Below are 14,859 nucleotides of genomic sequence, written 5' to 3'. Positions count from 1 at the left end.
ACCTCTTGAAGAACCTTTTCCTCTTATAAGGTATTTCCCTTGGTGATCATAGCCATTTCATCTTCCTCTAGATCACCACCTTCAGTGATTCTGAGTGTCAGACTCCTTTCCTTCTTGGGCACATCCATCTTCATAGTCTGCCTTCTAAGTTCATAAGCAGTGAGATTTCCCATTAGCTCATCCAACCTAAGAGTTGCAATGTTCTTAGATTCCTGAATTGCAGTGATTTTGCTTTCCCAAGAAACTGGTAGAACCTTAGTCAGAATCTTCTCAACTTTGTCTTCTTCAAGAAGAGTCCTTCCAAGAGACTTCAGTTTATTTGTCAGTGTGGTGAACCTTGTATACATCTCTTGGATAGTGTCTCCTTCTTTCATGGAGAAATTCTCATATTGAGAATATAGTAAAGTACCTTTGGACCTCTTCACCTGAGCAGTTCCTTCATGAGCCACTTGCAAGGTGTCCCAAATTTCCTTAGCAGTAGTACAACTTTGAATTCTGTTGTACTCGTCTGGACCAAGTCCACACACAAGCCATTTCTTAGCCTTAGCATTCTTCTCCCATTTCCTCAAGTCGTCAGCAGTGCAGTCAGCTCTTGTTTTTGGCACCTCTTCTCCTTTGGCATTTATCTTCATGGTAGCTAATGGACCATCTGTGACAATGTCCCATAGTTCATAGTCTTCTTCTGTGATATGGTCTCTCATTCTATTTTTCCAGCAAGAGTAGTACTGGCCATTGAAGAGTGGTGGCCTAGCAGCAGATTGCCCTTCTCAATTTCTAGGTGGTGCACTCATCTTGATCTTCTCCTAAGATGTTAGCCTCTTCAAGGATAACCTGCTCTGATACCAATTGATGTTTTATACGTCAATACCACACAAGAGGGGGGTGATTTATGTGGTATCTAATTTTTCGCGTGCACAGATTATAGAAGGACATGGTTCTTCTATGTGTTCCAACTACTACTGTTGCAGAATATTAAGTACAGAAAATAAAGAACACAAAGACTTTTACGTGGAAAACACCTAGCTCAAACGGTGAAAAAATCACGACCTACTTCCCAGTAGGATTTTTCCAAAACTCTTTACTAAATCAGTGAGCCAAAACAACATTTACAAAAACTCTTTTGTAAACCTAGGATTACCTCTAACCCTTTGTAGCAAACTAGCCTCTAGCTATTTGCGACAAACTTCAAGTTAACTCTAACTTGAAACACAACGTACCTATTACAGACGCTTCTAGATAAAGCTGAAAAGGTACAAGTTAAAACCACCTACTACAAATAACTAGACTAAAAGACAACAATTGAACTGGTTCTTCTAGCTGGTTCAAGTAGCGTCAGATTCGCACACTCAAATATCACTCGAACTGCTTGCAAAATTGCCTCGCTATTTTGCTCTCAATTCTTGCTTAACTTCTATTTTTGTGCATCACTGTACAATAAGAACATTCTGCAATATATAGGAGTTAGTAGATAGAGAATTAACTAGAATCCTAATGCTACTCTTCCTTGGTGGAAGAGTTCTAGTTAAACTCAACTCCTAAATCCTTCCCTTATCTTAGATATTGTTCTTACCGAATAAGGAGTTCTTCTCCTTATCATTTTTGCAATCTTTTCGATCAGGAGATATCTCATTCTACCAGAGTACGCTTATCTCCTACATGTTCACCTCACGTACCTTGACTCTGCCTGTGTCTATGTCTGCCAGTGATGGACCTGGTTCATATCGGAGTTCCTTTGTCAATCTTCAAAACTATTCTCTTTCTTGGGCCAACAATTAGGGTTGCAAGCCAACGTAGATAAAAGTTCTCTATAAATTGTATGCAGAAGCTCTCTTTGGACATGCACTAATGAATACTCAAGGAGGGCTTTGTTAGTATGGGAAATAATATGTCAACCTAGTTTAATATGTAGACTGAATATCCTGAACTTCTTTTTCTAGAACAAGGATGCAATCAGCGAATTGTTATGGGCAATAATAAAGAATAAAGAGAAACTCTGGGTTCATTGGATTCATATTCTTTATATAAAAGACAGAGATCGGAAAACTATCATCACTCTTAAGCAGGAAATCTGGTTAGTGAGAAAAGTGTTTGATGCAAGAGAGTGGTATACTGGAGTATATCATGATTATATTCTGGACAGTTTTACTATTAAGAGCTTATTCACCATAAAGAAAGCTTACAACTCTCTATTATTTCCACAATACTAAAAAGTTTATTGCAAGAAACTCATTATAGTGAACGTGGTACTTCCTAGGCATCATTTCATACTCCGGTAGGCTCTTTAATATAGACTGCCTACTATAGATAGGTTGAGGAAGTGAAAAAATTCAGGCACCACAAGAGTGTGTTTTATGTTCTTCCTGAATATGAGGAAACACACTTTCATTCAAGTTTTTGAGTGTTCCTATTCCAGAATAATGTGACAGACTCTATTGCACTGCATGGGCACTAATAGAGCAGTACACCACTGAAAAACTGAAGTTCAAAGGCTATCCTCCCAGATTGGTCACAAGACTGTTAGATCATCCATTTTGAGATTCCTTTTTGCAGCTACCACTTACCATATTTGGGTAGAGATAAAAAAACTGCAGGGTCCATCCCATTTGTAATGGACATGTGCCTATGATTACTTTGGCCTCAAGTTTGAAAATGAATGGAGGATAATTGAAGCTCTTCCCGTAGCATTCTTGGAGGCTACGTATTTTTCCCTATAAAAGGAGAGCCCTTTCACTTGTTTCAACATACCAACAAAGAGAGAAAGAAAGAGTGAGGCATCACAGACATGGTATAAGAAAATAGTTTGTGAAAAAAATAAAGAGTGTGAGCGATGTTGTAATAAGGAGGAAATTTAAAAGAGGGATATTTCTTTTGAGTGATGTAGTGCTCTTTGTAGTATTTTACTCATGCCTACAAAGTGTAAAATTTCTTACTATAGTGATATCAGTTTCTCCTCTCGGGGTCGTGATTTTTTCCCTTATTCAGAAGAGGTTTTTACGTAAAACTATTGGTGTCGTTGCCACTCTTTTATTCTTGTTGATTATCATATCTCGGTGCTACATTATTATTCCGCTGTTATTATCATGATATTATTTCTATGGGGAGGGGGGAGGGTTTATTCCCAACAACTGGTATCAAAGCACAAGGTTTTCTCATTCACATAAATACTATTAACTGTCATTAGTACTATACTCGGTAAAAACAATATATCCGGAGTAAAGTACGAAGTAGCAAAATTCAACGGAGATAGCGGTTTCTCAACATGGCAAAGAAGGATAAGAGATCTGCTTATCCAACAGGGATTACACAAGATACTAGATGTTGATGCCAAAAAGTCTGATACCATGAAAGATGAGGATTGTGCTAACTTAGATAAAAAGATTGCTAGTACAATCAGGTTGCACTTATCAGACGATGTGGTAAATAATATCATTGATGAAGACACCACATGTGGTATTTGAACAAGGTTGGAAAGTCTATATATATATATATATATATATGTCCAAAATGCTGACAAATAAATTGTACCTAAAGAAGCAGTTATACGCCTACACATGGGTGAAGGTACAAATTTTTTGTCACATTTAAATATGTTTAACAGACTAATCACCCAGCTCGCCAACCTCAGAGTAAAGATCGAGGAAGAAGATAAAGTCATCTTGCTCTTGAACTCGTTGCCATCTTCGTATGATAATTTGACAATAACCATCCTGCACAGTAAGACTACTATTGAGTTGAAAGACGTCACATCGGCTCTTCTACTTAATGAGAAGATGAGAAATAAGCCTGAAAATCAAGGACATGCTCTCATCACAAAAGGTAGAGTCAGGAGTTATCAAAGGAGTTCAAACAACTATGGTAGATCTAGAGGTCGTGGGAAGTCCAAGAACCGATCCAAATCAAAAGCCAGAAATTACTATATTAGAGATCAACCAGGTCATTTCAAAAGAGACTGCCCAAATCTAAGGAAGGGCAAAGGTAAAAGAAGTGACCAGAAAAATGACGACAATACAACCGCCACGGTGCAAAACAATGATAATGTTGTTCTCTTCATAAAATAGGAAGAAGAATGCATGCACTTGGCAAGTCCAGAGTCAAAATGGGTGATTGACACAACAACATCTTACCATGCCATACCAGTAAGAGATCCTTTTTGTAGATATATAGCAGGTGATTTTGGCACTGTGAGAATGGGTAACACAAGTTATTCAAAGATTACGGGGATTAGTGAAATTTGTATCAAGACAAATGTCAGATGCACATTGGTTCTAAAGGACGTGTGACATGTACCCGATTTGCGGATGAACTTGATCTCGGGAATTTCTTTGGACCGAGATGAGTACGAAAATTATTTTGCAAATCAAAAGTGGAGACTCACCAAGGGATCATTGGTGATTTCTAAGGGAGTTGCTCATGGCACATTGTATAGGACAAATGTCGAAATATGCCGAGGTGAATTGAACGCGGCACAAGATGAGATTTCTGCAGATTTGTGGCATAAAGTAATGAGTCATATGAGCGAAAAGGGATTGCATATTCTTTCCAGGAAATCACTCATCTTTTTTTCCAAAGGCACAACGGTAAAACCTTGTGACTACTGTTTATTTGGTAAACAACATAGAGTCTCATTTCAGACATTGTCTGAAAGAAAATTGAATATACTTGATTTGGTATATTCTGATATTTGTGGTCTAATGGAAATATAATCGATGGGCGGTAACAAATATTTTGTTACTTTTATTGATGATTCTTCACAAAAATTATGGGTTTATATCTTGAAAATCAAAGATCATATGTTTCAAGTTTTTCAGAAGTTTCATGCTCTAGTAGAAATGGAGACATGCCAAAAGCTAAAGCGTCTCCGAAGTGATAATGGATGTGAGTATACTTCAATGGAATTTAAAGAGTACTGTTCAAGTCACGGGATCAGACATGAAAAGATAGTTCCTGGAACCCCACAATATAATGGCATAGCCGAAAGGATGAACCATACTATTGTTGAGAAGGTGAGAAGCATGCTCAGAATGGCTAAACTGCATAAGTCATTATGGGGTGAAGCAGTTCAGACAGCCTGTTACCTGATCAATAGGAGTCCATCAGTTCCATTAGTGTCTGACATCCCAGAGAGAGTTTGGACCAACAGAGAGGTGTCCTACTTGCTTCTGAAGGTGTTCGGATGCAGATCTTTTGCACATGTACCAAAGGAGCAGAGAACAAAGCTGAATGATAAATCCGTTCCCGTCATATTCATCGGATATGGAGACAAAGAGTTTGGATACAGACTGTGGAATCCTATAAAGAAGAAAGTCATTAAGATCAGAGATGTAGTCTTCCGAGAAAGTGAAGTTGGAACTGCTAATGATATGTTAGAGAAGGTCAAGAAAAAGAATGGTATAATCCTTAAACTTTTTACCATTCCTTCTACTTTTAACTATCCCACAAGTACAGAAAGTACGACCGACGAGCCTTTCGAGCAGAGGGAGCAACCTGATGAGGTCGCTGAGCAGGGGGAGTAAATTGATAATGATGCCGAGCAAGTAGAGTACCCTACTTAGGAAAAAGAATAACCTCAACCTCCAAGGAGATCAGAAAGACCAATGGCAGAGTCATGCATGTACCCTTCCACAAAGTATGTTCTTATCAGTGATGAGGGGGAGACAGAAAATCTTAAGGAGGAGCTGTCTCATCCAGAAAAGAACTAGAGGATGAAAGTCATGCAAGAAGAGATGGAGTCTCTACAGAAAAATGACACGTACAAGCTGGTTGAACTTCCAAATGGTAAAAGATCATTCAAATACAAGTGGGTCTTTAAACTCAAAAAAGATAGAAATGACAAGCTGGTCAGATACAAAGCTCGATTGGTGATTAAAGGATTCGAATAGAAGAAAGTTATTGATTTTGACGAAATTTTCTCACTTGTTTTCAAAATGACTTATATTCGAATAATCTTGAACTTAACAGCTAGCCTAGACCTTGAAATGCAACGGTTGGATGTGAAAACTGTATTTCTTCATGCAGATTTGGAAGATGAGATTTATATGGAGCAGCCAGAAGGATTTGAAGCAGCTGGAAAGAAACACCTGGTGTGCAAATTGAATAAGAGTCTTTATGGGTTGAAGCAGGCAATGATACAGGAAGTTTGACTCATTCATGAAAAGTCAAACATACATAAAGACCTATTTTGATCCATGTGTAAACTTCAAAAGATTTTCTGATAATAATTTTATTATATTATTGTTGTATGTAGATGACATGTTGATTGTAGGACAAGACAAAGAGCTTATTGTAAAGTTGAAGAGAGATTTGTCCAAGTCATTTGATATGAAGGACTTGGGCCCAACACAACAAATTCTGGGGATGAAGATTGTTCAAGAGTGAACATGCAGAAAGTTGTGGCTATCTCAAGAGAAGTACATTGAACGTGTACTGAAACGCTTCAACATGAAGTTATGCTTAACACTCTTCATGTAGGGTGAACACTTCGATGACTAGCTTAACACTCTTCGTCCTTTAGCTTAACTTACAAGAAGTTAAGCATAACTTCTTTGTTGGTCATCTGAAGTTATGCAAGAAGATGTGTCCTACAACAAAGGAGGATAAATAGAGCATGGCCAGAGTTCCTTATTCTTTAGTAGTCGGAGGCTTGATGTACATACAGGTATGCACCAAACCGGATATTGCTTATGCAGTTGGTGTTGTTAGCAGTTCCTTGAAAATTATAAAAAAGTACACTAGGAAGCAGTAAAGTAGATACTCAGGTACCCAATAGGTACCTTTGAATACTGTTTGTATTTTGGAGGATCTAATCAAATCTTGAAGGGTTACACGGATGCTGATATGGCAGGTGATCTTGATAATCGTAAATCTACTATTGGGTATCTGTTCACATTTTCAGGAGGAGTTATATCATGGCATTCGAAGTTGCAGAAGTGTGTCACACTTTCTACAACTGAAGCAGAGTATATTGCCGCTACTGAAGCTGGCAATAAGATGGTATGACTGAAACGGTTCCTTCGAGAGATTGGATTGCATCAAAAAGAGTATGTCATATATTGTGACAGTCAAAGTGCAATAGACCTAAGCAAAAACACTATGTATCATGCAAGAACGAAGCATATCGATGTGAGATATCACTAGATTCGAGAAAGGATAGAGGATGGATCTATGTTGGTCAAGAAAATCCATACAAGTAAGAATCCTTCAGATATGCTGACCAAGGTGGTACCAAGAGACAAGTTCGAGATATGAAAAGAACTTATCGGCATGCACTCAAACTAGAAGCCCGATGTTACCTCTTTCAGGTGAATAGGACTGGAGGTTGAGATTGTGGGGTCCATCCAATTTGTAATAGGCATATGCCTATGATTACTTTATCCCCAAGTTTGGAAATGAATGGAGGAGAATTGAAGCTCCCTGCGTAACATTCTTGGATGCTACATATTTTTCTCCTATAAAAGGAGAGCTCTTTCACTTGTTTCAACACACCAATAAAGAGAGAAAGAAAGAGTGAGGCATCACAGACAGGGCATATGAAAATAGTTTGTGAAGAAAATAGAGAGTGTGAGCGATATTGTAGTAAGGTGAGAATATCAAAAGAAGGTTATTTCTTTTGAGTGTTGTAGTAGTGCTCTTTGTAGTATTTTACTCATACCTACAAAGTGTAAAATTCCTTAATATAGTGATATCAGTTGCTCCTCTCGTGGTCGTGATTTTTTCCCTTATTCAGAAGGGTTTTTCACATAAAAATATTAGTGTCGTTGTCACTCTTTTATTCTTGTTGATTACCGTATCTCGGTACTATATTATTATTCCGTTGTTATTACCGTGATATTATTTTTTTTTTTGTGTGTGTGCGGGGGGGGGGGGGGGGGGTAATCCCAATAAAAAACAAAAGATTTCAGTTGAAGACTAGAGATTGGAAAGACAGAATTAACGAAATTGTGATGCAACTTCATCCTGTAGGCCAAAGAAATTGTAAATGGAAGAGTATTAGAGCAACTCAAAATAATTTTCCTTGTTAATACGCTTAGACTACTGTTATTGGTGCTACGTGAAGAAGCTTGAACTCATATCCTTCCTGGTAAGGTGAGGAGTTTATAGCTACTGATAGCTTAGCAGTGTCAACCTTAGTGTTCCTTGGTTTGTTGGTCTAGCTCTAGAATCAAATTAAGCTTATTGTGTATATAATGCTTATTTGGTTGAACAAATTTTTCCGGTTTGACCCAAAAATAGTAATCGCTTATAATCACATGTTAAATCTTTGATGGTGTAAAATATCTTTACATTGTCAGTATAACTTAAATTATATATTTTAATGGAATATTTACATAAATAGCCGGCCATATCTATTCTTTAATTTTTCTAGTCATATATATATAGTTTATACATTAATTATATATAATTATACACATATAATACATAAATTATCCATATATTAATTATACCTCTATCGGCTATTTTTAGTTTTACCGATTGAGTGCACTGCTATTTAGTTTAATTCTTCTATTTTTTAATTAGTAAAAGAGAAGCTCTACAAGAACCGTTCGATCAAAAAATTCACCTGAGCCCCCTTAGAGTTAGAGATCTAAATAATGCCCACCCTTAACAAAAGGCCTAAAAAGCGAGCCTCGCGGGAAACGGGAAATTTACACAAATAGATTTGAGGCTGCTTTTTAAAATTTCTTTATCCTTTAAAAACTTTGTGCAAAAATAGCGTAATATATTTAGAAGAATAAAAAATCACGCTTTTACAAATTATGCCTAGCGGGACATAATTTCGATACAAATTGATCACAAGTTTTGCTTATTATCTTGTTCAGATGTTATGCAAGGTGAGATTTACTTTAGTATAAATTACTAACAAGTTTTAATGGATAAGCAAAACTTGACCGTATTGTTCAATTGATCACATTTTATCGGATTAGCAACACTTAGTAGTGCAAAACTTGTAAACAATTGATCAACAAAAAAAATTCCTATCCGATTGAACTTGTGAATAATTTTTGTCAAAATTATATCGCATGCTATAACTAGTAAACAAGGGAAGTTTTGTTTGTCCCACATTAATTGTAAACAATTTATATAAAGTTATGACTCACACTATATAACTTATGAACAAGATAAATTTTACAAATCTAGAATGGCTTGTGTATCAAAATTAAGATCCGAGACTCTTTCTTAACAAATTTCTTAAGCAGGTAAGTGGCGGGAAACGAAAAGAAAGCCCATTATTGCCAAAACTAACGCGCGTTATTCTTGGAGCGAGCAAGGATTTGAAACTTGTTTTTTTCCCTACTACTTTCCCTTTTTCTTTTCCACTTTTCCCTTTTAATTTAATCGAGAAATAAAAAGGGCAATCAGCCCCATTTCTTTTTGTCATTCTTTACTCTTTTTAAGTCTTTATTTTTGGAGACTAGTTACGACTGTCCCTGCTACCCTTTGGTTCTTCCAAATCTGTCTCTTTCTTTTTCCAGTTCAGAACACTCACCCTCCCCCCCCCCCCCCCAAAAAAAAATATCTCACCCCCTAGTTCAGACACCCACTTTGTCAGTATATATATACATATATATATATATATATATATATATATAGTTGTATGCATACTTTGCTTGGCAAGAGCTGTATAAGAAAGAAATTCAGATACAGAGAGTTAGAGGTGTACATGCTCAAAGATTCAAACTTTCCTTTTGTCTCTTCCACATAAGAGCTTCTAAGATCCACCTTAGTCTTGAACCCCTCAGGGGTTTTCTGGGGCAAGAAAAGATTCCATTTTCTTTAAAGGGTCTTTGAGTATTCAGTCTTTGCTAATGGTAGCTATGTGGGAATCCAGTCAGGTGAAGAATTGGCCTTTAACTTTTTCTGTCTGGATAATTTGTCACCATATTATGTCTTTGCACAATTCTTGAACTGTGCTTTCATCTGAAACCAGTAGAAAAATTGCTGCTTTAAGCATCACTAGAACTTGCTGCAGTCTCTAATGCAACAGCAGTTATTGGTTATGAGATAGTGGAAATAATTAACAAGTTCCAATTTTGGTTTTCTTGGAATGTGCCAAAATGATCTGTTTATTTACAGAAGTTAGAGCACAAAGATTGGATTTTGGGCATACCGATTTGAAAATGTCTTGGATTCAACATAGAAAAGGTGGTGCCTTTGCATATTCCCCTCATCTATCTCCCCCATCTCATTCTTCATTTGGTCCAACTTCTAATCTTCACAAAGAGCCAGGCCATTCATCCTCTTCTGGCAACAAAATTAGTCCAGCTGTTCTTATCATTATAGTTATCTTAGCTGTTATCTTTTTCATATCAGGTCTTCTCCACTTGCTTGTTAGATTTCTTATCAAGAAACCTTCTTCAGCTTCACCACAGACTGATGGTAACCTTGAAATTTCTAGCTCCGAGGCTCTGCAAAGACAGTTGCAGCAGCTTTTCCATCAACATGACTCTGGTCTGGATCAATCATTTATTGATGCATTACCTGTCTTTGTTTACAAAGAGGTTATGGGTCCTAAAGAACCCTTTGATTGTGCTGTTTGTTTGTGTGAATTCTCTGATAAGGACAAGTTGAGGTTACTCCCAACTTGCAGCCATGCTTTTCATATCAATTGTATAGATACTTGGCTCCTAACAAACTCCACGTGCCCACTATGTCGAGGAACCCTTTTCGATCCCAGATTCTTATCGGAGAGTCCAATTTCTGATCTTGATGACCCTAAAGAAGATGCCGGATGTCGTGTCAATAGAGATCATGGGTTATCTGCTGCTCAGAAAACAATTGATATAGAGGAAAGTGCAGTTGATATAGCAACCTTTCCTGTGAGGCTTGGTAAGTTTAGAAAATTGTATGATGGGGCAGAGGAGGGAGAAGGAGAGACTAGTAGTAGTAACTTGGATGCAAGGAGATGCTATTCATTGGGCTCATATCAGTATGTGGTTGGTGATTTTAATCTTAAGGTAGACTTGAGCAACGAGCAAAACGCATGCAATGTGAAGCTTGCCAAGTTGCGTGAACGGTGTGTCAATTTGTCAACTGAAAGGGATGGTGAGGGGAAAAGAATAGGTATTGGAACGAAGACTGATAGCTACTCTTTTTCCAAGATTTGGCTTTGGTCGAAGAAGGGAAAATTTGCAAGTTCTTCAGAATGCCAAACGGAGAATCCACCTCCTAAAATTGACTTACCGTGGTTGGCAAAAACAGAAAGCAATTAACGGACATTCTGATTCGCTTCTCTTTGTTGATCTTTCTGTTATCTGATGGCATAGAGGTTAGTCCCTCAGTTTGGAATTCTTTGAGATGCTGTATGATCAAAGCATGCTAATACATGGTAACAAGCTCGACAGTAGAGTTGATGGCTTTTGTTTTATTTTTTCTCTTGAAGTCCTACAAAATATAGGTCATGTGTTATCTATTGATTCTTGAAATGCTATTACTTTATTTTACACCACTCACACGACATTGGTTTCTTTACTGCATCCTGATATTTGCAGCTGTCAAATTTACTTCATAACTATGTAGTTGAGAAGCATTCATATAGTAATAAGTTTGAGGTGTTATCTAACCCATGAGAGCTAGGATCAGAGTTGATGGACAATATCATTGCCTGTGTTACAACAACCTTTAAAAATGACCAGAATTGGAATATAGCCCATTTAGAAGTGTCCTGTCCTCAACCACATAAAGCTCATGTTCTTTGTTCAGAAAAGAAAGGTAAAATGAAATAGTAGATTCCAGAATATTGCTTTGACAACAACAGACCAAGCGTCTGTTTCTGACCGTTGTATTTTGCTCATAGTTTTGAGAATTTGAGTGTCAGGGAAGTGAAACTCCACTATGTTATCTTGATTCCTAGAAAATCAAAGAAAGATTCTCTTCTTTTTCCTGAAGCATCTTGATAGTGTTGCTTCGATGGTCTTTATTTGTGGTCTTCAGTTTCTTTTTCTTGTTTTTCATTGGATGAAAGGGGCATGGGGTAGGGGTGTTTGACCACAATCTTTTGTGTTGAAATAGTGGTGGGATCTAAAGCAGTAGGATTGCCTTTGTTGAAAATCTGTGGCATAACTTATGGGTCATTTGACTTATTGAAATATGTCCTAGTTAGAAATCATCCTACTATCTTTTTTAAAAAATTAAAAATTCGAGAAATTGTGCTGTGGTTATATTAATCATGGTTAATCTTCATAGTAGGTTGATCCCAAAAATATGTCTGTTAGAGTGTGGTCTTGAGCAATTTTCACTTATATGGGTTAGCTTTTGGGATGAAGTTAGGTCCAAAATCCATCTTTTAGCTTCTAAACGCTAATTCGTAAAGATAATTTATGGAAACTATTCATAATCAATGCAACTAGTAACATGAAAAATAAGGCAGTAGCCGTGAACTACAGGTTAATTTGCACTAATTGTGTAAAAATGCATTCAAAATTTCAAGTGGATAGAAGATAAATTCTCTAAATTTTAAAAACCTTCCACCCTGCCCGCCAACTACTGAGTGGTTTTTGAAGAAATATACTTGTGTTATTGAGCTTACATTCTCTAATGAAAAGCCTATCAAAAGAAAAGAAAGTTGTTATTAGATGACATCTAATAGTGCCTGCAAGAATTGCTACATTATTTTCCAGTGTAGTTCAGTTAATATCTTTAGGTGATACTTTATATAAACCAACTAGAAACCTAGAGTCCTGCACAGCAATAGACATATGATCAGATATTCTGATTGATGGTTTTCAAAACTTCATCTTTTGATTAGGGTCCTCATACCACTTTAACAAGTTAATGGGAACAGGTAAAAAGAAAAACATAAAAGATACAAGAAGACACAAATTTATTTCTTTACAGAAGGTAGCATACTCCCACAAGAAAAACACAAATCAAACCTGTCATGTTGCAGTTAGTTCAAGAATCAGCTCGTTCAATGCTTGCCAGGATGACCCCCCTTCTTTGACTGCATTAATGGCTGCTTCCCCGATTTCCTGCACTTTCTTCCTTGCCTCTTTACCTTTCTCTCCTTCCATCAATTCCTTTGCAGGCTTCTCCAAACCTTCCCACTTCACGAACCCTCGCACTGACCCATCACACGTCTCGACCCTTAGCCCAATCTTGATTTCCTCCACCACCATCCTTGCATTCAGGTGTTGCTCCGCTATCATTGGCCATGCTAGTATTGGCACCTTTGCACATATGCTCTCTATCACCGAGTTCCAGCCGCAATGGCTTAGAAAACCTTGAACACTCCCGTGGCTCAGGATTTCTCTCTGATCAACCCACTCTGTCACCACCAATCCCCTGTTTTTCACTCTTTTTTCAAATCCATCATTGACTTCTGCTAGATTTCTCCTGTCTACCCACAAAAAGTTCACTTCCGCTTTCTCCAAACCAATTGTAATTTCCTTGTATTGTTCAAAAGATACTTGCGCTTGGGTGCCAAATGCCATGTACAAAACTGATTTTCTCTGTTCTAGCATTCCGTCAAGCCATTTGATGTATGAAGGTTTCTCTAAGCTTTCCGATTGTGCTTTTTGTGGCTCGATCGCTGCACAAAATGGTCCAACGCACACTGCTCTTGGACTATATTTACTATTAAAGTATTCCACATAAATAGACTCAAGCTCGTAGAAACTGTTAATAAGTAGACCATAGCTTTTAGAGTTGGCAATGCTTTGCTCAACAGCAAACTCAAAAAAGAGACCCTTGGGTTCACGCTCTCTGAAGGGTGAATCAAAGTCATTTCTCGTGAGCTTAATCCAGGGGAAATCAGGGACTGCAAAAGGCTCATCATCGGACAATTCTGTCCGAAGAAGTCCACTGGAGGAACGAGACATTGACATGGAAAAAGTGCTAATTCCATAACAAGCGAGTCTTGGTATACCAAATTTGTTTGCAGAGTCTAAAGTCCAGCCGAGGAATCCATCAGTGATCATGAAAGTAACTGGCAAAAGAGATTCTAAGGCTTGTTCGAAATGGGATTTCATGGATTTGGTGGTGCTTGCAAAGGTAGCAAAAAGGGACATGGATGGGAGTTTATCAGTACTCTCCACATCTGGGGGGAATAATTTGTATGTTTTCAGGAAAAGGGATGTCGATGATATTTATGTTAGTGTCGGAAAGCGAATTGGCGAAGAAAGGACGATTTGCAGGAGTAGTGAAGATGGTGATTGAAATTTTGCGAAGGAGTAGAAGGCGAGCAAGATCGAAGATAGGAATAGTATGGCCTTTGGACATGAAAGGGAATAGAACAACATGAATAGAAGAAGTCATTTCTCTACACTCTTCTTGCCTGCTCTTGAGCTTCTTGATGTTTGATTGCTAAAGCCATTGCTCTACGCACTTTCTAGCCACTTCGATTTAAATATTGGGCACAACCCCTACCTCTAATCAGCTTAGTATTAAAATAAGTAATCTACACCTCTCTCTACATATAAGTATTTGTTTTTGAACAGGTGTGTTCCACGTGTATCTCGTACTAATTGATACAAATATTTTAAAAGTATAATAATACACGTGTGATAGAAGTTGAAGGGAAAAAGGCAACTCAAGTTGATGAATGTGAACTTATTAGGCGGATACTTATTGCCATTGCAAAGCACAATCATATCTAAAAAATGCTTTTAGAAAAGAAATGTTCGATTTCAATTATGCAATTCTTATAATTTATCGAGTATTTTGATAGTATTTTATTTTTTTATATATCAACAACACAGAATTTATAAGTGAATTTGAACAACATCGGTTGTGTTTACAAATATTTCACGTCTTAAAGTTTTTGTCATTTTTTAGAAACCGTATCCTCCTCCTTACAGTCACATACATATCAAGAAGTTTCTATGGATTGAAAGTAGTATTTCATCGTAGTTGTACAGAAATTCG

At 37.3% G+C, this 14,859-nt stretch overlaps 2 protein-coding genes and 1 pseudogene across 2 annotated transcripts; 1 reads left to right on the top strand and 2 right to left on the bottom strand.

The window, feature by feature from the left end:
* Nucleotides 1-23: 23 nt before the first annotated feature.
* On the bottom strand, nt 24-701 carry LOC138905532 (uncharacterized). Its single transcript, XM_070194056.1, has one exon. It carries the CDS (start codon nt 699-701, stop codon nt 24-26), a length of 678 nt encoding a protein of 225 aa, XP_070050157.1.
* An 8,911-nt stretch (nt 702-9,612) lies between these two features.
* Nucleotides 9,613-14,369, bottom strand: LOC104120501 (UDP-glycosyltransferase 90A1-like; annotated as a pseudogene).
* On the top strand, nt 10,053-11,465 carry LOC104120502 (RING-H2 finger protein ATL46-like). The gene has a single exon (XM_033652634.2). It carries the CDS (start codon nt 10,053-10,055, stop codon nt 11,205-11,207), a length of 1,155 nt encoding a protein of 384 aa, XP_033508525.1. The 3' UTR covers nt 11,208-11,465.
* Nucleotides 14,370-14,859: the final 490 nt, after the last annotated feature.

Source organism: Nicotiana tomentosiformis, chromosome 2 (assembly GCF_000390325.3).
Source record: "Nicotiana tomentosiformis chromosome 2, ASM39032v3, whole genome shotgun sequence".
Classification (NCBI taxonomy): domain Eukaryota; kingdom Viridiplantae; phylum Streptophyta; class Magnoliopsida; order Solanales; family Solanaceae; genus Nicotiana; species Nicotiana tomentosiformis.
The sequence above is the reverse complement of the archived record's forward strand: the minus strand, read 5'-3'. Positions and strand labels throughout refer to the sequence as shown.